General features: G+C 40.8%; 2 protein-coding genes across 4 annotated transcripts in view; one reads left to right on the plus strand and one right to left on the minus strand.

Annotated features, from left to right (window-relative positions):
• On the minus strand, positions 1–13,215 carry mios (missing oocyte, meiosis regulator, homolog (Drosophila)). The gene is made up of 11 exons (XM_031758558.2): positions 12,359–13,215; positions 10,584–11,073; positions 9,626–9,724; positions 9,253–9,507; positions 7,781–7,950; positions 7,114–7,179; positions 6,876–7,034; positions 5,252–5,404; positions 3,624–3,828; positions 3,242–3,371; positions 1–1,508 (listed from the first exon to the last, which is right to left on the minus strand). Exons 1-11 carry the CDS (start codon positions 13,175–13,177, stop codon positions 1,418–1,420), a joined length of 2,637 nt encoding a protein of 878 aa, XP_031614418.1. The 5' UTR covers positions 13,178–13,215; the 3' UTR covers positions 1–1,417.
• Positions 13,142–24,029, plus strand: part of col28a1b (collagen, type XXVIII, alpha 1b) — a 23,164-nt gene continuing 12,276 nt past the window's right edge. The window contains exons 1-13 of one of the 3 annotated variants that reach the window (XM_039619708.1): positions 13,142–13,267; positions 14,474–14,566; positions 15,077–15,213; positions 16,044–16,606; positions 19,119–19,139; positions 19,223–19,282; positions 19,386–19,439; positions 19,509–19,553; positions 19,654–19,680; positions 19,780–19,824; positions 19,905–19,949; positions 20,835–20,888; positions 23,914–23,982. In XM_039619708.1, coding sequence (XP_039475642.1) covers positions 15,078–15,213; positions 16,044–16,606; positions 19,119–19,139; positions 19,223–19,282; positions 19,386–19,439; positions 19,509–19,553; positions 19,654–19,680; positions 19,780–19,824; positions 19,905–19,949; positions 20,835–20,888; positions 23,914–23,982 — 1,119 coding nt within the window. In that variant the 5' untranslated portion in view covers positions 13,142–13,267; positions 14,474–14,566; position 15,077. Of the gene's footprint in view, positions 13,268–14,357; positions 14,567–15,076; positions 15,214–16,043; positions 16,607–19,118; positions 19,140–19,222; positions 19,283–19,385; positions 19,440–19,508; positions 19,554–19,653; positions 19,681–19,779; positions 19,825–19,904; positions 19,950–20,834; positions 20,889–23,913; positions 23,983–24,029 lie in introns of those variants that run through there. The other 2 variants (XM_039619707.1, XM_039619709.1) reach the window with 2 other exon arrangements.

The following is a 24,029-nucleotide window of genomic DNA, read 5'->3' on the forward strand; positions in this document are numbered from 1 at the left end:
TCCAATTTGTCAGTCAGAATTTATTTAAAAGGGCAAACACAAGAAACAGTGAAAGGATGAAATTCCAGCCTATCTGTTTTTCGGGATGCTACACGACTCGCCAATTTGTCAGCTCCACTCCAAAACAGTTCACAAAAGGGCACGCAGACTTATAAACCTCCCACACCGAGAAAAAGATCCTGGTGAAAGCAGCATACAGTAGCTCCTGTGCCCCCCCTCTCATCACCGTCACCACCACCTCCTCCTCCTTACTCCATGACTAAGTGATTTAGCCAGCTCTAGTGCAGACCGCCTCTCACTTACAATGCCTCCCTGGGTTAGTGACTGTGCGGGGAGGGTGGCAGAGAAAGAGAGAAAGCCCATTTACAATGCGGTTTACACACGGCCGCTCCCCCCACCACAGACAGCGCCCATCCTTGGATTGATGTGTGGTATGCATAGTTTTTGGGTGCAATTTGGACACCAGAGGGAGAGAGAAAGAAAGAGAGGGCAAGTGTGTGTGCACAGGGTGCAAGAGGGGGTGTGCAAGGCTTGGGCTGTCTGTTCGCTCGCCCTCTCTTTGAGTCAATAGTGTTCCGGCAGCTGAGGTTCTTTATGAGGGGAACAATCTGGAGGGTCTTGTCAGAGTGCCGAGCAGCTGCTGTTTTCTGGGGCGCTTCTTTCACAGACTACAGGCCTGGAGTGGGCTGGTGAATAAAGACGCACCCTCCCCACACTCTCCTCCTCACCCATCACCACCCCTACTTTCTCCAGTTCCTCGTCCTCCCCTAACCACCCCACCCGCACCGCCCCTGCCCTCCACAATGCCAGATGAAGAGTGGCACAGAGGAACATGAAGAGAGCAAGAAGACTGTTATTGTGTGCTAAACTCCCCACCATCACCCGGGGTACCATCCTTCACCCCGAACAATGCTTTGATGAGGTATGTGAATATCCTTTGTAACACAGACGTTATACAGTACAGCGTATTAAAACAAGAGCCAACAAATGTAGCTCAGACATATTGGCACCTGTGATCACATCTTTACATTCTGATGTGTGAGTGGAAAACTTTTTTTGTGTAAGAGATCACTATAAATCACAAGATTCCTGATTCAGGCTAAACTGGAAGAGGCTGAATGCAACAGAGCCTCTTGTGTTTGATTTTCATTAGCAGAACATCGAGTGTGCATTCGCTCCCTTTCAGTCATTGATTCAATTAGTCAGATCAGTCACACACACTGCCTCCCTTCTTAATACAGGGCTCAGTTACAATGTTACATTCACTAGACTATATAACTTAACATCATTTCATTCTATTCAATTCAAGCAGCCTCTTTAGAAAAGGACATCGCTGCCACCGTCGCCCCATTGTTGGCTGGCGATTGCAGAGGTGAACCTGCTGGTGTTTGGCCTCAGTTCCACAGGCATCTCCTGTTTAGCTGCTGTCTGAAGGCACCAGATTCCCTGTAGTGTCCAGCTGCATGCATTTACACGTACACGCTGACACTGGGCACTCTGTGTGGTCTCTGTAAGACACATATGAAGGTCGATTAAAACAAAACATGCAGGTAAGTGTACAAAAGCTAGGAGTTTGCACAGTTCTCTCAGCTCAGAGAAAACAGAAGAACACAGCACATTGGTACTTTCAGCTTTCTGGATTTTTGATTATGAAACTGTGGTTTGGAATTTGTTCCACAAATTCCTGTAGTTTTACTTTTAAATATAATTTTAAAGCAGTGAAAACACTCAAAGTGGTATTACATTTGTGGCAGGAGATAATGGCAGGCAACTTTTTGAGCAAAACTAGAAAAAGCAGTGAAACATTATGCACAAAAATGAGAACAGGTTGTAGTGCAGAAGGCATAAATAGTCAAAGGACCAGAAGAAGAGCATATTAGGTGTATGAGGTACACATTTACCCTTACAGTTAAGTAACAGTTAAAAAAAAAAATAAAGCTCAGAACAAAAACTTTGCTTTTCATAATAATCACTGCACTGCAGATGCTCTTTTTCTCTCCAAGCCTAGAGATTACGACATGGTAGTGCAACAATCCTATGCTAGAGCTAATTTCAATGACCAGTAACTTTTGTCCTAGTCTTCGTCAATGACCATTTTCTTCTGACAAAAAAAAAAAACGACAAAGCGACAACTAAATAATAATTTTTTAAAAAACCAATGTACGAGGGGGCAGGCTCAAAAACATGTGGTGATGTAAGCTGCTCTTGTTCGTGTTTGCGCTGTTGTTCGTCCTCCAGGTTAGCTCCCCTGGCAGAGAAGACGGAAATCACAATATGCACAGAATTGGTTTCACTCAAATACAAAAACAGAGTTAAAAACAATCAAAAACTAACAAAACTGTTGTTTGTGCTTCTGTATGTTAGCCTTGTTTTCGTTGCTTCGTTTTTTTTTTTTTTTTTTTTTTTTGCTTCTTCCTCTTCGTGGTGAAATCTGCCGTGGTTCCCTTTCTTGTTGAAGCCAACGTTTTAACCACACAGCATTCTACCTATTCATAGCGTCTGAGTAGCTTCTGCGTTCAGTAAATTGCAGCAATCTTTCTCACCACCCAGCCAAAGCGCTATACAAAGGGAACAAAGACTAAAATAAAAATTTGTTTCCAGTGTAATGCGAGATTTATTTTTAAATTATTTTGCTCACACCGAGTATCTATCAGAGCCGTTAAAGAGTGAATTGCTTAGCTCAGGAGTTAGTAGGTTCAGGCATCAGACTGACTTTCTGGAACAGCCATCCCCTTCAGATCATCTGCCTCACTAACTGCATTCAAATCTCGACTGAAGCCAAATTTATTCTAATTTTGGTCTACGTCTAAGACATTAACTGTGTCTTTTGTTGATTCTTTGTCTGCCCCCTTGTAATTTGTAATACCATTTTCTAAGTTGTTCTTAGGATGACTTCCTTTTTTCATTTGTCATTTTCAATTCTGCTTAAATAATTGGGGGTTTTTTGTTTTTTAAATCGCTTACTGTGCACTACTTTGGTCAATGCCTGTTTTGTAAATCTGTTACTTAAATAAATTGACCCGACTTGCTGCATACCTTTCAGCATTCATTTGATTTTTCTACCTTATTTTTTTGCTATGACTGATTTTGTAAAAGTACTTCATATGACACAATGCAAAACTTTTTAGCAAACTTTAAGAGTGACTGTTCCGTGGTTATTTATTGTTTATGTTAAAGAAATAAAAACATGAACTTCAGCAGATGTGTCTGAAGATTTTCTGAGCACATGCATCCCTCCTACCTGAACCAGCTGAGCATGTGGCCAGCATGGCCACCATGTCGACAGTTGTGACACCAGGTAAACCAGTTATTAAACTGAGCCAGTTTGTTCTCCCTTGTCAGGTCCACTTTTTCATCTGATTTACCAGTTCCTGCAAAAAAACAAAAAAGAAATAAAATATCAGTAAGGTTATAATCTATGAATGTTATCCTATTATGAGCAATAAGGAGAAAAGGCTTGACACTAAAAGTCCAGGTGGCTCCTGTGCTTAAATGCAGATCAAAGTCCACACATTAACCCAGGTAAATGCTCAGTTAAGTGTTACAGCCACTTAAGCTGCTCCAAGATGTGTGCCTGTTACTGGAAACATCAGCTGAGCATCTGTCCACATAGTCCAGTTTACCTTGGCAATTGGAAACAGGTGTGCCCATGTTCATGAGGCAGAGGGCACAGCGTGGCAGCGGTTTCCTGCAGCCAGGGCAACTTGTGACTTTTGACTTGGTGGGTGAGCCGCTGACACCATATTGGCTGAAGCCGCGGCCTTGGTGAGGTATTGTGGAGCAGCTGTAGGAGATGGACTTCCCACAGAAGTTGCAGCTCACAAACACCTGCCAAAAAACAAACGCAAAGGTCGGCTGATAAGACCCGGTGAACATGAAGGTAAAACCAACAGCCGCATGCAGACCAGCTGTCGGGGTTTTATTTTTAAGGAAGAGTGAGATAAGTACTTGATAATACAGCAATAATTCCAACAGGCGTAAGTGTGATTATTGGAATTTCAGCAATGCACTGAAGCACTGCCAAGATTTAGCTTACACGTAATCACATGTTAAAAAACCCTTTAATACCAGACTCTATTGAAAAAAACATTAATTACTTTAAAAAAAAAAAAAAATCAACCAATGTGGAGTATGCATAGTATCAGGAACAGATTTCTCCAATACAAAAGGAGAAACAGCACAGACTATACTGACTATACCACCAGGTTTTATGACAAGAAACTGAGAGGAGAGCTATGGGTGTTATGAGCTTGGTACAAACTCTACTTGTAGTGTAATAAACAGCACAACCGTCCTACTTTCATATAAGGGTAGTTATACGTAATACAGTAACAAACAAGAACAAACACAGAAACAAGACAGACTGCTTTGAGTGTGCAGGTGCTGGATCACGTCAGAGCCTGGAATATGTCATTTTATGACAGGACACTTTAACACTGTTTTACTGAGAGAATAAAAACGCATGTATCAAATTTCACCTCTAACGTGTTTTTAACTAAACTAAACAAAACAATAACAACAACTGTATGGTGATGAAATACATCAATACTGTTACTAATATCAAATTTATAAAAACTGGCATTTCACGAGTTGACAATAGCTTAACCCACTTCATCTTTTAAATCGCATCGACTCGATGCGATTGAGTCGATTCTTTGGGATGACACTATAGTGCCAAAAAAAGACTGTAACCATCCTCCAATCGGGGGATGTACAACTTGTCCTGTCCCTCCATGGTTGAAGTCTGTAAAATGCAAACAGCAAAATGCAGAAGTGACAGAATCGGCTGTTCCTGCAATGGCTGTGGTTGCTCTAAAATCAAGTACTAGTTCTATCTTAAAATGTACAAAAAAGCCAGGAAAGCCTGGTTTTTACTGATAGTTTTACCTTAACAACAACTGTAAAGTGGGTGTTTTACTAGTCTGTTAGCACGAATGACAAGACTTCAAAATACGCAAGTCCAAAACCACGAATCACGTCAATGTGGCTACTTCCATCATTCATATACAGTCTATGTTAAACTGTTATCATTTTCAGATAATATAATGTCACCACAGATTCAGTCAATAACTTGGTTTTGTGATGAACCACCATACCACATTCTTTCCCTTCACATCTCAATGGACAGTTGGAGATGGCACTCCCTCTCTGGTTCTTGCAGTTTTTAGCATATTTCAAAACTATGCATTGAGCGGTTGGAATCTGAGATGTGGGTGAAGTTACACTATATCAATTTCAGCACTAAAATCACCTGGGCTAGTGGTTTGGAGCTGGGGTCCAGCTTGCCTCTGTGGATATCAAACTCAGCTCGTTTGTGCCAGAATCTCCAAGCGTCCAGCAGGTTGCGGTAGTTTTCAATCCAGCACTGGACTCGAGGGTCTTTCAGCACTTCACCCGGAGAACCCTGTAGAGAGAGATTATTTAGGCTTGTAAGACATTTCAACTTCAGCAGGGGTTCTGCTTGGGAAGGCAGCCATGCCCTTTCTTCTCATCTCTACTAGTCAAATACAGAGGTGCATATAATATGTATGTGAGGTATGGCATTTCTGTAGCTGTAGGCAGCTTTTGTCTTTTCACAAGCAGGTTAGGACAGGAAAATAAAATGAAGCAAACCCAGAGAGCTGTTTTACAGCATGAAAGGTTACAGACCTGTTCAGCCACTTTGATGTCTCTAGTGTTACTGTACCAGAAACAAGTGCACAGCGGCAATCAGCTCCATTGAGGCTGTTACTTGTATCGTTACAGTAGGTGTTAGCTGTGAACTTTCACAAACAACGAGGCAAGTTTTAGCATGTGCACTGATCTTTTAAAGGGTACGGTCAGACAGACAGCTCCTTTCTCTTTATTTGATGCACTCTAGTGTTTGTTTAATTATGGGAGTAGTTTACAACAGCCAGAATGAGAAAATCAGAATAAGGGCGGCATAGTTTTTAGACACAGTGGCAGCTTTCACATATGCACTGCAGGTACAGGGTTGCACTTGAGAATGCAAAAGTCGGATCATATCAGACTATCTGATGTGTGGTTATATTTTAGGGCATTCACCACTGCCTCCTTTATGCTCCTCAGCTTCCATAACTAAACCACATGTAATACTTATGACACATGTAGTACTTATTATTAGTGTTTCTCAAACAATAAACTCTGTGAGAGCAAACCATCCAAGTATGATGCAAGAAATCAACACAATCTATCATTAATTTACTAAACATGCTCGTATTTTCAAAGTTCAGTCTCTGCCAACCATCCTGCTCTGAAATATCCTCCTTCCAGCTGGTGGGCCACTCTGACCAGCCCAGCAGGCGGAGAGCTGGTTGACATACACCGACATTAAGCTAACTTGACAGCAGAACAGAATAAGAACTAACATCGCCAACTGCAGTCCTAAAAGGTGGAACTGAATTTTTTTGACACAAAAGAGTTGAAAATGAAAATATGCAAAATGCAAAGTAGAAACTGTGAGAATAAATTTACGCACAACAATCAGAGCATAAATCTGTGCCAAACACTGTTTGCTCAGTCTAACGTACTTCTGTGTACTGGTGTATTTTGCTTTGTGTATCTGTGTGTGTATTATTTGTCTGGCTGACAAAGCTACTGTCCATCTTGACAAGGAAACTCATGAAATAGATGTCTGTGAAGGTTCTCAGTCATCCAGGTCATCGTAGTCAAAGGAGTTTGCAAAGAAAAGCGTCTGGACTTCTTTCTGAAACGTCTTCAAGCAACTTAAAGAAGTCCAGACGCTTTTCTTTGCAAACTCCTTTGACCTCATGAAATAGAGGCTCGTCTCAAATCTCATGTGCCCTCTCCATTCTAAGCAGGTTTGGTGTGAATGAGTCTAAAAATAAGCAGTTCTGTGTAATCTGTCTGTGTACCTTCAGCATGCAGAAGCTGGCAGTCTGGACGTCACCAGTTCGGTCCACATAGCTCTCCATAAGATCCACGCCATCTTTAGTTAGTCCGGTGAGCAGAATGCCCTCCAGGTTGCCCGCCTCCTTCATCTCAAGGGTTAGTCTGTCAATGTATCGTGGTAGCTGCAGCAGAGATACAAAGTTAGCAAACAGCGATATATTCAGACTATATCTGCCGCTGAAAGTTTCACTCTGCAGTTACCTGTGCATCATTGAGAAACATACAGGCAAAGGCCACTCGGTCTCTCACAGCCACGCTGCTCTCATACTGAAACACAAACAAAGAATCATATCTTCCCTTTGGAGGGGGTGAAGCTTCAGTATAGTGGATACTTTTTACATTAAAGAGTCAAAGTCTTCCTACTGAAACTGGCACAGAAAACTGTGTTTGTGACCCTGTTCTGACCCACAGTGCTGCGAGAAACAAATCATCTGTGACAAATAATCAATTCTCAAAGCAAAGATGGCAAGAAACAAAGTCAAAGTGACTGCATAAATCCTCTTATCACTTTCTGCCAGGAAAAGGTCTACAGACATAAATAACAGTGAGAGGAGCCAGAGGCCAGAATCTGAGCAGCTGCAGGAGGAAAAAGCAGAAACCAACACTGTGTTCTGGGCACAGACTCCTTTTTCATAGAGGTGTTTTATGACGGAAACGTAAAACATATCTTTTCCTGTGCACCTGAGGATTTTCCCACTAAACACCACTGGAGTATTACCCGAGTATTCATCACTGCGTTAAGAACGCCTGACCGCTTTTATGAAGTGGGAACAAAAGGGCCACTGTTGAGAAAAGTGTGCTTAGAAAAAAAAAAGAAGGGTTTTTTTTCTAGCTTTCAAATGTTCGTGATATTAAAGAGATCCAATACCAGCACGCCATCGTAGGCTCCAGGCTCACTGGTGAGAAAGGCAAACATGATGCAGAGGTAGGGGTTCTTCAGCTGCAGCCTCAGAGAGCTGCACATCTCTCTCCACAGGGACGACTTTTCGTCAGTGTAGCCTGACAGAGCCATGGCAACCACATTCAGGTTCAGGTCACCTGTGAGTAATATGAAGTGAAAGAAGCAGATTTATTTACAGTCTGTAGTCTTCACTGTAAGAGCAGCACATCTGAAAAAGAGGATGAAGCTATTCTCACAAATAAAGCCAGATTAATGTTGGAAAAAAAACATGTCAGAATATTTTCCACAGTTGTCCTTTCACACATGTAGCACCCAGCAGGAAGTAATCTGCTTCGGATACATCCTCACTACTGGAAATGTTCGGCTCAGACTGAAGGCAGAACACTTGACACCCACTCACTGGACACAAATGGACAAAACATAGACTTTGTACTGGGAAGCTGGCAGGTTAAGTCCATTTAAACTCTCCTCTTACTGCAGTGGGCAATTTAGCTCTCATATACATCTACATGAGGTAATATGTAGAAATGCTCACAGCTGCAGTGCATGTGTGAAAAAGGTTATGGCAGCTGTTCAAGGTGATGATTTTATTGCTTAGAAGGGGGAAAAAAGTGTCCTACTTTTTATTTTTTAAGGCTAACCTATCCTAAACCAGCTCCATATCCCTTTTGTCATACTGTGGGCTTTATTTCAAATTTAAACTGCAATTTCTTGCTAAATAAAAGAACTTTTAATGACTTTGCCTCCCAACGTAAGACCTATCATAAACCCTAACAGAAATCTCTATACAGCACAGTTTTTATTACATATTATTACCTCCAGATATATGACCGGGTGAGGCTCGGAAAATACCTAACTGAACTACTCTGGTATAACAAAATGTTGGTTTAAGGTTGTACATTGGAATCAATACATTGTAAGTCAGAGCTGCAACGCTGAAAGTCCTGAGATGGCTCTGTTGACACATCTTATCTAATGAATCACTCTGTCAGTCTTACTCAGGAAACACTTATTAGAGCACACAACAGAAAAGCGTTTGACCTACATTTGTGTAATTTTTTTTCCTCAGTTAAGGCGTGTGTAAACAGCAGCCATTTCTCTCCATTTTCATTAAACTTCAGTGTAAAAAACATGTGATTCCTGCTGTTACATTAATGAAATTCCCCTTTTTTCAAAGACTTCCATTTCATTTTTCAAGAGATTGCTTGATGTAGAACACAATTTTCATCAATAACTGTTTGTTCAAATTAAACAAGCCAACATGGAAGCAATAGAAAAGCTGTGATTAGGATTTGATCATTGTTTTCTTACATTTTAAAGACCAAACAATTACAATTACATATATTTGATACATGTACAGTTATGTAGTCTGTCTAAAGTATCTCCCCTTACATCAAATTACTTTCTCTCGCCTTCCTCTCGTCCCTAAAAGCTCTCACCTTTCTCTGCCATGGCTCCCTTGTTGAGGATCTGGATTGCCCGGCGGATGTCCAGGTTGAACAGAGCGACAGCAGCCGCCCGCTCCCACTCGTGTTCCTGTTCCAGTGATCGCAGGAAGTTCTCCACATCTGTGTCAGTTCCCCTGCTGATCCAGCCACAGAGCCGCAGGGCAAGGCAGCGCTCCTCACTGTGGTACCGCAGCACATCTGTCTGCCGGTCCGAGCCAATCCAACACCTGCGGCTTTCGGTTGTCCCTTTGGGACCACAAAGACAAACACAGGAAGTCAGTTTTTCAGTGTATGAAATTTCAAATAAACACAGTTACTGTGAAGTGTCCTGTGGCACAGACAATCAGTTGGTTATTTGTTTTACCTGAGGTTGTCTTGACAATGTTCTTAATCCCAGAATAAACCACAGACTGTACGTTCCCCTGAAGTTTTAGCTCCATATCCTCCGCACACTGTTTCATATGTGATACTTTCATAGGAACTGTAACAGTGTGCAGTCCACACAACATAATACAGGCACATAACAAGGCAACTACAACATTAATCATTTTAAACTTGAACAACGACAAAAGTAAATAATGTATTATGTTATATGTGTTAATATGTTTAAGTTATTTTTACTATGGTTATAAATCGTTTGCATTCATTCATTTTTCCTTAGTTATTCAAGCACTGCCTGCAGTGACGTTATATTGAACCAGGGGGCGCAGGTGGGACATAACGCCAGTGAGATGCATTCAAACACTGCCCCACATTTTAATCTGTCACCATCTGAGGATGTTTAGAACTATTCAATGTATTTATAGGCAACCAAAAATGATTCAAAACTTAATTAATCAGTGAATCAACATTAATGACTCAGTTTGGGAGTAATTTTAGAATCCTTTTTGACTTTCTTGCCAAACGTTCGATAAGAAAGCTCTCGTGTTTGCACACTAAATAAGAATAACATAAAAGGTGTTATTATGCCCATTATAGGCTTCATAGTCTTAATGATAACCTTTTTAAACGTTGAATTCTTTACTGAACTAATTTAAAAGGTTACATTTTGAAGTAGTAGTAATAATAATAATAATAATAATAATAATAATAATAATAATAATGATATAAATATCTACCCTATAAAGTCTTTAGAGGAGAAACCTTCAAATGAGGAGAACCATCATCGGAGCAATGAAGCACTTCACTGCTGCTTTGTAAAGTAATACAAATAACCTGCATACAGTTTCAACAGGTGGCTGACTGTTTTTCTCTGCCATTAAACAGATTATCAATAAGCCATCGTGCAGATATTTCCACCATTTCATCACCTGAAAGGATATAGAACAGATCATGCCATAAAGACTTAAGTTGGGCATCCTTCCCACCCGCCAGCAAATGGTTCCTCCACACCTGGACGGTATCATGTCCGTACCTGGACTGAGCCCTTTCCCTCATTTTAGTGGCAATGTCTTTCTCAATCATACTCTCCACTCCCTCCGCCGAATCCTCAACACACTCGTACAAGTGTCTACCACACGCCCACATGAGAGAGGTGGTGGAGCTCCATGCCAGTGAGATACGTTCAAACACCGTGAAGTCAGTCATGACACGGTTGGTTGCTGACACCACCACCATGCGGTTCTGAGAGGATGGGTGCCAGGCAAAGCTGCCAATCTGACTTTCACAGGGCTGCACACTGCGCTCAATGATGGTGGGCTCCGTCTCATCACCTATGGGTGTGGGAGTGTGCTGCATGTCGTACAGGCGGATAATGTTGCTGTCACGCGTTAGCGTGGCCAGTAGGCCAGTACGGGTTGGACACCATGCCACCTGAGAACAAAAAGCAGAATTTTATCAGCTATAAAAAAATAAAAAGTGAAAAAAAAGACTTCTACTGAATAAGCATGCCCTGACTGTGAAACCCTGAGCTAATATAAACCTTTAAAATAACAATGTGACGTTTTTAATGCATCTTAATCTTGTTTTTGATATCATTTATTACCTCTTTTTTCATTTAAATGAAACAGGTCTTTGTGACGAAGACCAAGTAAAGAGTTTAAAATTATTTGAGCATTTCATCACTCTGTCTTTGAACATTTAGGCCAGGGGTGTCCAATCCAGGCCTCGAGGGCCGGTGTCCTGCAGGTTTTAGATGTGTTCTCGATCCAATACAGCTGATTCAAATGGCTAAATTACCTCCTCAACATGTCTTGTAGTTCTCCAGAGGCCTGGTAATGAACTAATCATCTGATTCAGGTATGTTGACCCATGGTGATATCTAAAACCTGCAGAACCCCGGCCCTTGAGGCCTGGAGTTGGACACCCCTGATTTAGGCAATCTAAAATTGACGGGTTACAAACAAGCAAACAAGCTGACATCTTATTTTCTAATAGACCAGTGGTTCTCAGAATGTGGGGCATTGAGCAACTGCTGAAGAGGCGTGGAATGACCAGAGGTTATTCCCTGAAAAATCAATCTGTGCCTCCCACCTGACCCTGCCAGAATCAGCTGACTTCTTTTTTGGTACAATAATTTTAGTATATGTAATGCAGCCAAAACAAATTGTACCGTAATAGTAAGAAAATATTTGTCAAGTTACAGACACACTGTAATTTTGAATTTGGTAAAAAAAAAAAAATTCCAGCATTTCCAGAAAAGGAGATAACCACATGAAAATTTCAGAGATAAAAAAAAAAAAAAAACCACACAGTTTGTTTGTTGTTTTTTAAACTGCAATTGAATCAACTTTAAACCCACTCATTATCATGGTTGTAGTTCCTCGAGTAAGTATTTTCAAATTCTGGGTTATAAAATACAATTATGTCACAACATTTTTTGACACAGAAGGAGTCACAGCCAGATGAGAAGCCTTGTATGAAAATAAGATATGTCATATGTTATCACTTATTTTTAAACGAGCCACTTGTCATGCTGACCTTTATTTCACTAAAATTGAACTTACAAACTTTGTAGATATTAATAAATGATAGAAATTTTAAATGAGGAATGCAGAAGTCTGAAAGTTAACATGACCAATACACAAAGCTAGTATATTAGTGCATCCTTATTACTGTGGCCTTTGGTTAGTTTTCTTTACAACAAACACCATCCTACCTTTGTGAGTGGCTTGGGCTGCTCAGTCAGCGTGAGCACAGGCTTCTCAAATTTCCTCAGATCCCAAATGGCCACCTGCCCCTCAAAGAAAGAGGCCACGCGGTCATGGAAGTGCGGGTCGACTGTCACACCTTGGATGGCTTTCGTGTTTACAAATGTTTTCTGACTCGTATTTCTCAGGTCAAATATCGCAAGGTTCCTGTGCATGCCTGCCAGCAACAGCTTTGGGTCACGGAGCAGCCAGCAAAGCGAGAGGCAAGCATCGTTCTGGCCTAACTCATACAACGGCTTGGTCACCACTGTGCTAGAGTCCAAATCGACAGATGAAAGGCGAATCTTCTCAGCTGCTACACTGGTCTCTGGGGACAATTTACTGCTGATGTCCCATATGAGGACAGAGAAATCTGCCCTGTGCTTGTCTAACCCAGCAGCCAACAAGTTGCTGTCCACAGGGTTCCAAGCTAAAGTGTTGCACTGACGGGCATGTTTGGGCACAAACTCTTTCCCCACCAGCTCTTTGCATGCAGAGTTGTGGCTCTGGCCCAAGCTGGTAAGCACAACCCTGCCGTTGGCTTGGCCAACGGCAAGTAAACACTCCGGCTCGTGCTTGGGGTACCAGGCCACACATTTCATATAAGGGGTGTCAGAATTGATGGCCAGTAATGTAGCAGCAGTTTCCTCGGAGAGTGGGAGGGTGCCAGCCTTGGCTTCTGCGCTGCCCACAGGTCCGATCCGGTACAGTCCCAGTTCAGAGTCACAGATGACGTAGCGGTCCGGGTGGTGGGGGGACCACAGGATGTCGGGCTTGGAACCGCTCATGATTCAGAAGCTAGTAGGTTTTCAGGGAAGTTTAACCTCTCCAGCCTGAAAATACGGCAGAATATCACACAAACGAGCACATGAACAAAGGTCAGAGACAGCGCAGAAATATTACACATCTCCGAGTGCAGTGGTCGCAACGTGGACAACAGACAGTTCTGAGAAATCTTTTAACATGTTAAAGTAATGATACAATGAACCAAACCGTCAATATAACCTAAATTCTGTGTGGAAGTGTAGCACAGTTGGTTTGAATTCATCGCCCAGCATGTTAAAAAGCTGCCGTGGGCAGCTATAGTATTACTTTTAAGTTTGTTGACATGCTAGCTAAACTAAGCTAATGCTAACAAGTAAAGGGAGAGCAAGCGCGTGACCGTTTCGCTCGCGCCAGTTTAACCAGCAGTCGAAAACATCCGTTTGAGCATTTCGAGAAGAGGTTTTACTTACATAAACACAACAAAGACGACTTACAGGAACGCACGAGATACAGCTTAAAATACACATGTCGACCAGGGGCAACCTGGAGCCAAAGCGGATGTTGTGTGTTACACCAAAACATGTCCGTGTTATTAGCAACGTCAGCTACTTCATGTTCCGCTAAAGATGAGGTTTACCAGCAGAGGGTGCTAAGTGAATAAAAAAGAGAAAAGAAGTCAACGAAATCAGCCAGTTTTATATAAGAAATTAGGCAATTTCAGATCATGACTATTTAAGTTAATTAATTTATTAAATGTATTTAAGCAATAAGAGTTGAGTTGTCGGACTGACAATGTTATTGAAATGAGGTCGATTTCTGCGCGGTACAAGAGTATCATACTACCACAATTCATCTGCTTTTCACATTAGTGGGGGAGAGTGGAAAAGGCAAGAGAAAGAAATTCATTTGGGATTTTTTGCAGAACCATTTTCCTTAGTAATCAACCCATGATAGCCAGAAAACTGACACGTTTGTTAAGGAAAACAAGATGCCGAGAAAAAAAATACTTTAAAATTATTTTATCCCTGCAAACTAATGTAGTCTGCTTTATTTTATGTTGGCAGTGGTTTTTAGATGCATTATTTATGACTTGGAGTGATGACTATTGCAAATGCTATTTATCTGGCGTCTCAAAAATCTAAATGATTCCAGTGCATGGACTCAATGTGCACAAAAGAGTTTCACGGGATCCCTTCTGTCAGGCATGAAGCGTTGCACTGGACTAAAATGTTGGAGCGGCACCAGGGAGGGCCCCCGGCTACAAACACTCTGACACACACAGCACATCAGCTCATGCGATGGTCCTCTGTTTATCTCAGTCTGGTTTATAGGGACCCGGGGTTCCGCGGAGAAATGCCTCTCAAAGAGCTGACTGGACTACAAACACTGGCTGCAGCTAAATGAGATTCGAGGTAATAAAAAAAAAGATATCTTTGCTTTGTTTTTAAAACTTTTTTACAAAGTAGTGACACTCGTGGTGTCACAGTTTGAATGGCAACTTCAGTATTTGCACTGCAAACTAGGTACTTTGCTGTGACCTTTTCTCAATCACCTGGCAGCTTTAACTTTATATTTGTTTAGATTCTGCAGCATTTGTAACCTGTTAACAGAAAAGTATTTGCACAGATTATTCTGGTTTTACACACATTTACATATTGTTGGCACTGTAATATAGTAAGTATTTGAGAAAGTGCATTATCAGTAGGAGGAACGGTGTCACCTAAGCAAATTAATACCATTAGAATTGCTGCCATTTCTGTGAAACGGCAGTTGCAGAACACAGCTCCCTTTTTTGGGATCTGCAACTGGGTGTGGTTAGCAGTGTCCATGATAGTGAAAGGAATCCTGTTAAAGATGAAATAACTCATTGTGCTTTGCATACACTGCTTTCCCCCCTAACATTCTCCTCTTTTCTCTGTTAGGATGTTGCTGAAGGGAAACCTGAGCAGAGGAATCGGGGTCTGCCTTCTGCTGCTGGCTCTCCTACACAAGGCCACAGGCCAGAGGAGAAAGACAGGGCGCAGGAACAACTACAGGCTGCAAGATGAGGGAAGAAATGGTAATTTTTAGATGAGGTCTCCACATGCTGGTGGTGAAAGTCACTATGTTGCATTGACGGAACAAATTGTTGAATGAGGGATGGTGAAATCAGGCCAATGAAATGGTTGAGTCATCAAATTTTAAGTTAAAATAAAACTACATGAGAAGTTCTTAAGTCATCCACCCACAATGCCTTCCTTTAAGTGCCTTTTTTTAAATGTAAAAAAATTGAATGGATTATACATGTGGCAATTTGATTTCATTTAGTACAAAAACAAACACCATTAACTCTGATCCCATTGCAACTGAAGTGAGGAACTTTAACTAAAGTAACTGTAAGTTCTAAGGTTGGAAGTTGACAATTTGGGGTCTTTCACTTGGTCCTTGAGCCTTTACTTGACAGTTTTAGTAATGTAGAACTACTCAAAACTGTTGCTTTACTTTTTCACAAGCTGCACTTACACTGACTTGCCACAAAATTAAGTCTCTGTATTTATTATTTATTGTGTAGCTTCCCTTCATGCTGCCAAAACGGCTCAGGACACAAGACCTTTATAGGTCTCCTGTGGCATCTGGTATTAGGAATTTGGGAGTGGGTTTTTTCCCCGAATCAGGTTTATTCCAGAATATTTCATGAATTAATGATCACACTTGAACCCACAGCTGTTCGATGTGTTCCTTGAGACATTAGAGCACTTTTGACAGTGTACATGGATACATACCGACTGCTGGCAGAAGGGACTGAATTTGTGGAAAGAAGTTAGAAAGGAGTCAGAGTGCCAATCCTGAAATTAGTCCTGTTTCTAATACTTCTAGCTTCATGTGAGTTTTTGTGATCTCCTTCTCAAGTAGGTCTGACATGTTCACTGGAAGTGGCGTTCATCCTGGACAGCTCTGAGAGCGCAACCATATCACTGTTTGAGAAACAGAAGACCTTCGTGTTGAGCTTCAGCACCCGGCTCGCCATGCTGCAGGTACCCGGCTGGACGATGAAGGTGCGGATGGCTGCACTGCAGTACAGCAGCACTGTGTCTATAGAGCACAGATTCTCAGCCTGGAAAGACCTGGACTATTTTCACGGTCAAGTCAGCACCATGAACTACATCGGTCACGGCACCTATACCACCTACGCCATCACCAACGCCTCACAGCTGCTGGTGCATGAGACCTCAAAGGACAGCGTGAGGGTGGCGGTGCTAATGACAGATGGAGTTGATCATCCCCGTAACCCTGATGTGATTGCAGCTGCTGTGGAGGCCAAGGGTCATGGCATAACGTTCTTTGCTGTTGGGCTATCAGATATTGCCCAGCAGAATAATGCCAAGCTCCGGGCCATCGCCAGCACACCTGCTCAGCAGTTTGTCCAAAGTATGCTTGACTCTCAGCTGGAAGAGAAGCTGCTCAAAGAGATGGTGAGTGTTGGCTTCACATAAAATGAGCTCAGGCACAGAGGTGCAAGTACAGAGTCGAGAAACATCAGAGTGGTGAAATGCTTTTTTGGAAAAACATCGTGCTTGAAAATAAACTTCAGTTATTGAAGAGCCTGACAAAGCTTACTGAATGGCAAAAAAGACGCTTACTATAAAGATGCTGACTATAGATTCAGTCCAGGGAAACAAAAAATATACTATATGAGTGCTACCACAGCTACTTGGTTACTTCCTGTTTTAGTTTGAAAGTTCTGGAAAAGGACTGGGACTGTGTAGTACCTATCGAGTTCTACCGACTATTCAAAGGCTTATCTATGCCACATCTTCATACAGCTAACTTAAATGTCTCTGGAAAGTCTGAATCCATAACTGTCTTGCGATAAGGTGCCTGGGTGATTGAGCATGCATCAAGACAATACAGGCGAAAGTTTTTATAATATTATTATGTAATAAATAAATTTATATTAAATAAATCAATTCTCCACATTAAACATTTATAAATTAGGATATAGTAAAACCTCAAAGTCCAAGACTAAACCAATCATTTCACCTAATTTACCTGAATTCTTTTACCACTCACAGAAAAAGTTTATGAATTTTCATTAAGGGCTATCTTTGTTCTTGACTGTGCCCTCAGCAAAGAAGAGTGTTAACAAGAGCTGCAGTGTAGCTAACAATCTATTTTAAATTGACTGGGTGGTTAAATTTCTTAGTAAATAGAGCAGAGGATGCGCTAAACACAAGGTGAGCATTTCTACCCTAAAAGATCATAAGTCAAAGTATCTTAGAACTATCAGGCAAACTGCTTGCATGGTAGCTTTATGGCATTGGGTGGATGACAGGCAAATATTATAAAAGTATAACAAATAAAACTTTATAACCTCTTATCAGAGTCGCCCAGGTGTAGGGTATTTCTAAATACCCCTGTGGTGGCCCCTAAAGAAGAAGTTTAAACACAGCAAGCCCTAAATGAGTCACTTCTTCCCTGGTTGGTGTTAAAAGAGGCTAAAAGTTTAGCGTTTGACAGATTAAAGGTTTATGTACAAACAGAAGAAATTAACCTTTGCTTTGATGTATGTTTTAGTGCTACATTGCTCGATTCCCTTTTTTGAAAGAGTTTAACAATCCTGAAAATCACCTTAACTGTAATTTAAAAAAAATAAATGAAACCAGAATGTGGCTGCTGTCACTGTAACACAAATGTGCACTACTGATACCTATAATTCAGCAGCTCCTTTTAATAGAATATGACTCAGGTATCTGACATCCCGCATACTCTCCTAAAATTATTGACATCAGCTGCTGTGTCTGGAAGTGGGCTACAGAGATCATCCTCTGTTTAGTCTTGTTCATGCTCATGCTGTCCTCACAGCGGGTTCACGTCTCAAGTCACAGAGTTGTGTCTGCATGAGGGTGTTTTCCTGACTGCTTTGCATTTTCCACAGCACCCAGAAATGTCAAATATCTGCAGGAGGTCACGGCTAGTCTGAGAGACTGGCACGGCTTGTTCTGCTTTTCATTAATGTGCGATTTTATTCAATCACATTTAGCACTTCCAAAACAGAGACAGCTACATGACAGAGGACAGTACCCAGTTTTATCAAATGTAGAACTTATAGAGGTTACGTACCTGCTATGCTGAGGCAGCTCCCATACCCAAGTGCCCCAAAAGCTTAGGTTGAGTTCACATGATTGGATTTATTGTTCTTTTAAAATTGTACCATGAAATGTCATCATTAACAATGACAGATTTTCAGTTTTCATCTTGTGCCCAAAGCCCAAAGTTGTCAAATCCTCATTGTTTGTTGTAAAGTTGTCTTTTAGCGTATTGTGTTTTTATATCTTTCTATATGTGTTGTCACAAGGTAACCAAAAACCAGTTGGGATTAGTTCACTGGAAATAATAATGTAAACACAGCTTTAGAGACGATTTTCAGGTTCTGTGAAGTACAAGTGTCCTGCAGATAGTATTTCATGAAGAGTAAAACTACATACAAGTCTGAAAATCACAAAAAAAATTATTTACATAGTTCATGGCAAACAGAAATATTTAGATCCTTTATCCAGATAGGATAAAAATATCCTGTTATAAGTTACAGACATGGGCAGCTGCTGACAACACAGACAAGCAATGCCATTACATTTCTTCCAAGTACACTTTGCAGAAATGGAAAAAGAAAAGACATTGTTGGTGTGTAGTGTTGCTTAAGACAAGTCAGTGTGGTCACACAAAAAAGAAAACAGCCATGAAAGCATTCGCCAGAAGGCTTGGATTCACCTATGATGTCACCTGGACCCAGTCAGATCATAGTGGAAACTTTAACAGGTTTTAAGGTAAAGGGGAAAAGTACTGACTTTAAAATACTTTAAAGTAGAGGACACATCTGCTGCCAAGCAATTAGTACCATTCCTCAGTGGGAGTCAGGCTTAGACTGTATATAAAAGATGGACGTAACTGACATATTTTTTTATCTTCTGTGTTTTTTTTTCACAGGTTGCAGTTGCATATGAAGGGGTAAGAATTAAAATGGAAGTCAACATCTCTTAAGTACGGCTAATGGTTGCACTGACTTTATAATATTTTTCTCGCTCTGATAGTGTCCACAGGCCCAAGTATGTCTGTGTGAAAGAGGAGAGAGAGGTCCTCCAGGAAGTCCTGTGGGTTTTCAGAAACTAAACATTGATGAGTTTCATACGTGGAAAACACTATTAGCTTTACAGCTTAATCATTGCTTCATCTTGACACTTGTAATATTTGCAGGGTAGAAAAGGAGACCCAGGCTTCAGAGGGCCAGCTGGTCAAAAAGGAGCGAGGGTGAGTCGTGACACAAAGAAAGCCTTTCTAAAATATTTCAGTGTTTAATTAGTGGGCCTCTGTTTAAAGGGGGAGCCTGGGCTGAATGGCACACCTGGAAGTGATGGTCCACCGGTAAGAAAGTAGATTTGTCCCTTGTTTTTGCACAACTGCCAAACAGCATGCATGTTAAGAGATGAAACATCGATTTTGAACCTGTTTGAATCGTTTGCAGGGCCGCACAGGTTACAAAGGCAACAAGGTGAGTGACTGTGACCTTTCAGCTGCTCTGTTCTCACTATTGAAACATGTCCTCTGAAAATATCTGCAGGGTCTAACGTTGTGTCCTGTGGTCTTGTAGGGGGACAGAGGAGACTGTGGCACTCCTGGGGAAAAGGGTGACACTGTATGGTCATTTTTTTCCTGAGATGTTTCAGTAAACACCCCAGACTTTGTCCATGTAGTGACATAGGTTTTATGTTGCAGGGCCCAGAGGGTCCTCCGGGCCCACAAGGACCAAAAGGAGCACAGGTAAGAGTGGCCACCGGTCTCAGTTCTGGTTTTGTTTTATACTGAATTGTGACAATTATGGGCCTTGGTTTAAATCCCACATTTTTGTGAAGCTTTCCTGACTTTTTGTCTACATTATTCACACACATGTGAATGCATGAAATGAGAGGATAAAAAGATGTCCATGTAATTCATGGAAGGCGACCAGACCAACTGTTTATACAAGATGGAGCCACTGAGTTGTCACCCACTGATTTGATGATGGTATAATTTATCTTTAAAGACAACAGATTTTTAATGAATTTGGACTTTTTTCAATCACAAGCAATTTTCTATTTTTCAGTGTCAAAATTTAAGTTCCATTACTTTCAAAACTCATCGCTCGGACTCCTGAAAAGTCGACATCCGACAGTCGGTATTCTCTTCAATATGAAAAATGGAAGTGGAATTTGTCTTTTATTCGTCTTTGCACTAATGGAATGTGAATATTGGATTATGGGTAATCCTGATACCATTGGGGCTATCTAAAGATGTGAATCCAGGCTTGCAGGATATTATTCTTTTGCAGGAACAGACTTTGTGTGATGGGATTAGTGCAGCGACCTGGCCGCACAGCAGCACTCTTCCTCCTCTGTGCTACTGGCACAGTGTCAGTATAACCTTGTTGTTTCACGAGCTAGGCATGAGAATCGAATGGCATGAAAGACATGAACGTCGATGTTAATCCTGTTGTATTTTTTATTCAGCGGCAGTGGGTTGGTTTTGACCTGCAGATCAGTCACACAGTGTGGGGGCTTCCTTTTTGATTTATACATGACTGCTTTTTGTTTGATTCATTTGAGAAGTGAAATATAAGGTTATGGATTATGTAGGTTATAAATGAGTAAATGTGTATTTGTTTTGCAGGGAGCGCCAGGACCACCAGGGGAAGTGGGTCCTGAAGGCCCATCGGGTTCTAAAGTAAGTTTCTCAAGATGCAATGGATTTTCTGTCATTCCTGCTTGGTGGGACTGGCTTTTAAAACTGCAACAAAATCTCTTCACAGAGTTGATGTGCCACCCAAATCCAAAGTGCAGGAACAAAAATATCTGAACAATAGACGAGATTTAATAGTTGATTTAAAGAGTCACAAAGAAAACGAGGCATCAGGGAGAAAAAACAAGAACCTGAGCACGAGAAACACTAACAGACATTTCAATAAAGATCTACATTGAACTACTTATACACTGAGGGCAGATTTATTTACGGTATGTTTTTAGTGCGATACAGCTGCTGAAGGAATGTGATCAAAGCACAAACTGCATCACCTCGCTGAAATTTACATGTTTTCAGCTGGCGATGGAGAAAATGACTGAATGTTTTAAAGCTTGGTCCTAATGCTGCTAAGTGTCTTTTACACTGCTGGAATTGCAGCTCCTAAAACACAGATTAGAACACTGATCGCCTACAGGTGTAGACTATTTATTCCCCAATCAATAGAATTAATTTCTCTTTGTTCTGGCAACAGCCCTTATTAGCCTTTAGTGTTTAAATGGATCAAGTTTAAAGTTTCAGAGCTCTAATGTGCTCCCAGCTGTAAAATAAATGTATTAATTTGAGTAATATGTAATTTATTTGATTGCTCTGTGTGCTGGTGATGATCACGAATTCATAAGAGTCATGATTTTCTGCAGCATTGCCCAAGTGTCTTTGCAGCACCAGTGATGCCTTTTGCTGTTAAATGTTTAATATTTTTAATAGACTCTTTCACCCTTCCTTGGATAATGTGTCTGATTGCAGTAGTTGGTTCTCAGTTGATCCATTTTACACCACAGATAAAATTAAATGACATGTAAAACGTCCCCTTTTATGTGAGCATGCTCGGCGCTCAAAGCAGAAAGCCTGGGTGAACAAAGAAAACTGATAACCACTGTTGTGATGTTTCTCAGGTTTTAGGTTTTGTCAAACCAGCTAACTTCAAGAGAGCCTGACTACATTGAAGTTGCTTCATAGTGGGACCATCAGGCTTTAGACAATTTAGGGAAATGAGGGGAGAACAGACATGAAGTGTAAAACTAAGCCTCGGCTTCAAAGTAGCCCAACTGCCCAACATCTCCACCTTGGTCTCATCAGTCCAAAGAACATTGTTCCAGAAATTGTTTCTTTAGATGCAGTTTTGCAAACCTAAACTTTGCTGCCATCTTCTTTTTAGAGAATCTTCTTGTCAAGCCTTGTTTGACTTTTTTCAAATTATATGGTGTGCATATAGTCCTGTGAAAACTTTCTCTCTTACACGACTATGTAGTAAAGTTTTGGATATTTCCACAAAAGTTTCTAGAATTTTGTGACTTTGTCCTTAGAATATAAAAACCCTGTTTTTGAGATACTGTGACATTAATCTCTAAATAAAATAGTTCCTTATGAACTTAAACATTTATATTTTCATTCTAAAATAATGCTCGTAGTGCTGCTTTGTATTGAGCAAAAGTAGTTTTGAAAATATACCGTTTGCCTTCTTAACACTCTTTCAAGTACAAAATTAAACCTACAAGGTCCCCCGAAGCTCAAGAACTCACTTGTTGCAACTCATTGTTTTTCCATACAAACTCTTAAATGATGTCCACTTTGAGGTTTTATAGGCAGGCATATGAGTCTTCTTCAGTTTAGGGAACTAAAAGTTATGTATACCAAAGGCTTAGATTATCATTTCAATCAAATCATGACTATTTGGTCAGACAAAAAGAAAATGTTGCTATCTCTGACACACCATCATTCATATGCAGGACTATGTGGACACTTTCCCTGACAACATCTGCATGGTCACATATCAGCTTTGGCTCAAGAAAGCGAGGGACATAATACTGACCTTTACAGTGTGTACCAAAGCCTAATAAGATGGTGTTGCTTCCATTGCCACAGAGCTGCCCCACTGCTTTTTAACAAAGATGTCTTTATGCCGATAAAATCATATGTGATTTAAAGCATATTAAAAAAGAAGCCCACACTCTGAACGTCTGATTACAGTTTTTAGTAAGCTATGTGATCGGATAAGTTTATCTGGTTGTTTTTTGCAAAAAGGTTTTGAATAGATTTGCATAAAGATGGCGTAAAAATGGACATTCTACCTTCACAAATACACACTATGAAACTGAAATAAGAAATACTGGGAGACGTCATCTTGACGTTCTCAAGAAAATATCCCAGATGTCTTTCTGGATCCAGAGACTGAGTTCATGCTCTGCTGTTATTTATTTTTATTTTTTTGGCTGTGCTGTTTGAAGATTATTCCTAAGTGGTATATTTTTTCAACAGTGAGGTTGATTTACTGAGTCAGTGTCAGGGTGACAAGAGAACTTGTATTTTCTCATGTTCAGGGCCTGCAACATTTATGTGAAGCACTTTGAGTTTACATGTAATAAAAAAATAAAAACAATAAAAAATTCCATAAGCATTATATACAGCATTTGCTGCTTGGACTAAAGTTTCCCAGTTAGACTGCTTTGTCAGTATCCTGGATTGGATGGTTCTCTCAAATATATTTCTTCATCTTTATTTAGTTTTGAATTCTACCACAGCAGTACTTGAGTTGTTCATGAATAAATCGTTTGTACTGTACAGCTGTGTGTACAGCAAAGTTTCCCTGAAAGAATCCCTGAGGTTGTTCTTTCATTGCTTTTTCCCCGTCTTATGCATTTTTGAAATGATGGATTCTCATACTGAACATAGCTAAAGTTCAGTGTGTGTAAATCCTCAGTTTCCAATATTTTTTTCTACTCTTGGCTCTGTGTGATGTCACAGGGGGTCCAATAGTAAAAATATGGAGCATAACAGGTCCCCATAGAGAATAAAACAATACATTAGAATGATTTTATTGGATTAGAAGGACAGCTACATGCATCCTGGCACCATCCGTCATCTCGTCATTTTACATTCTGTTAACCTGTTTTCTGTGTTGTTTGCTGTACCATCACGTAACACGCAAACCTTTGAACTTGATTACTCTCAGGGAGACAGAGGACCCAGCGGTGCACCTGGACAACCAGGAGACATTGGTATCGGATTCCCAGGAGCCAAGGTGACACATTTATATTACAATTACTATAAAAATCATAATTCAGAGTG

The sequence above is a fragment of the Oreochromis aureus genome, linkage group 11, assembly GCF_013358895.1.
Source record: "Oreochromis aureus strain Israel breed Guangdong linkage group 11, ZZ_aureus, whole genome shotgun sequence".
In the NCBI taxonomy this organism is placed as follows: Eukaryota; Metazoa; Chordata; class Actinopteri; order Cichliformes; family Cichlidae; genus Oreochromis; species Oreochromis aureus.

Bases quoted from the DNA above. Each gene is read 5' to 3' on its own strand.
- mios (XM_031758558.2), bottom strand. From the start codon at position 13,177: ATGAGCGGTTCCAAGCCCGACATCCTGTGGTCCCCCCACCACCCGGAC. The intron at 7,951-9,252 runs GTGAGAGCTTTT...TATTACTCACAG, and splicing joins GGGAGCCATGGCAGAGAAAG to GTGACCTGAACCTGAATGTG. The intron at 7,035-7,113 runs GTAACTGCAGAG...TCTCTGCTGCAG, and splicing joins TGTTTCTCAATGATGCACAG to CTACCACGATACATTGACAG.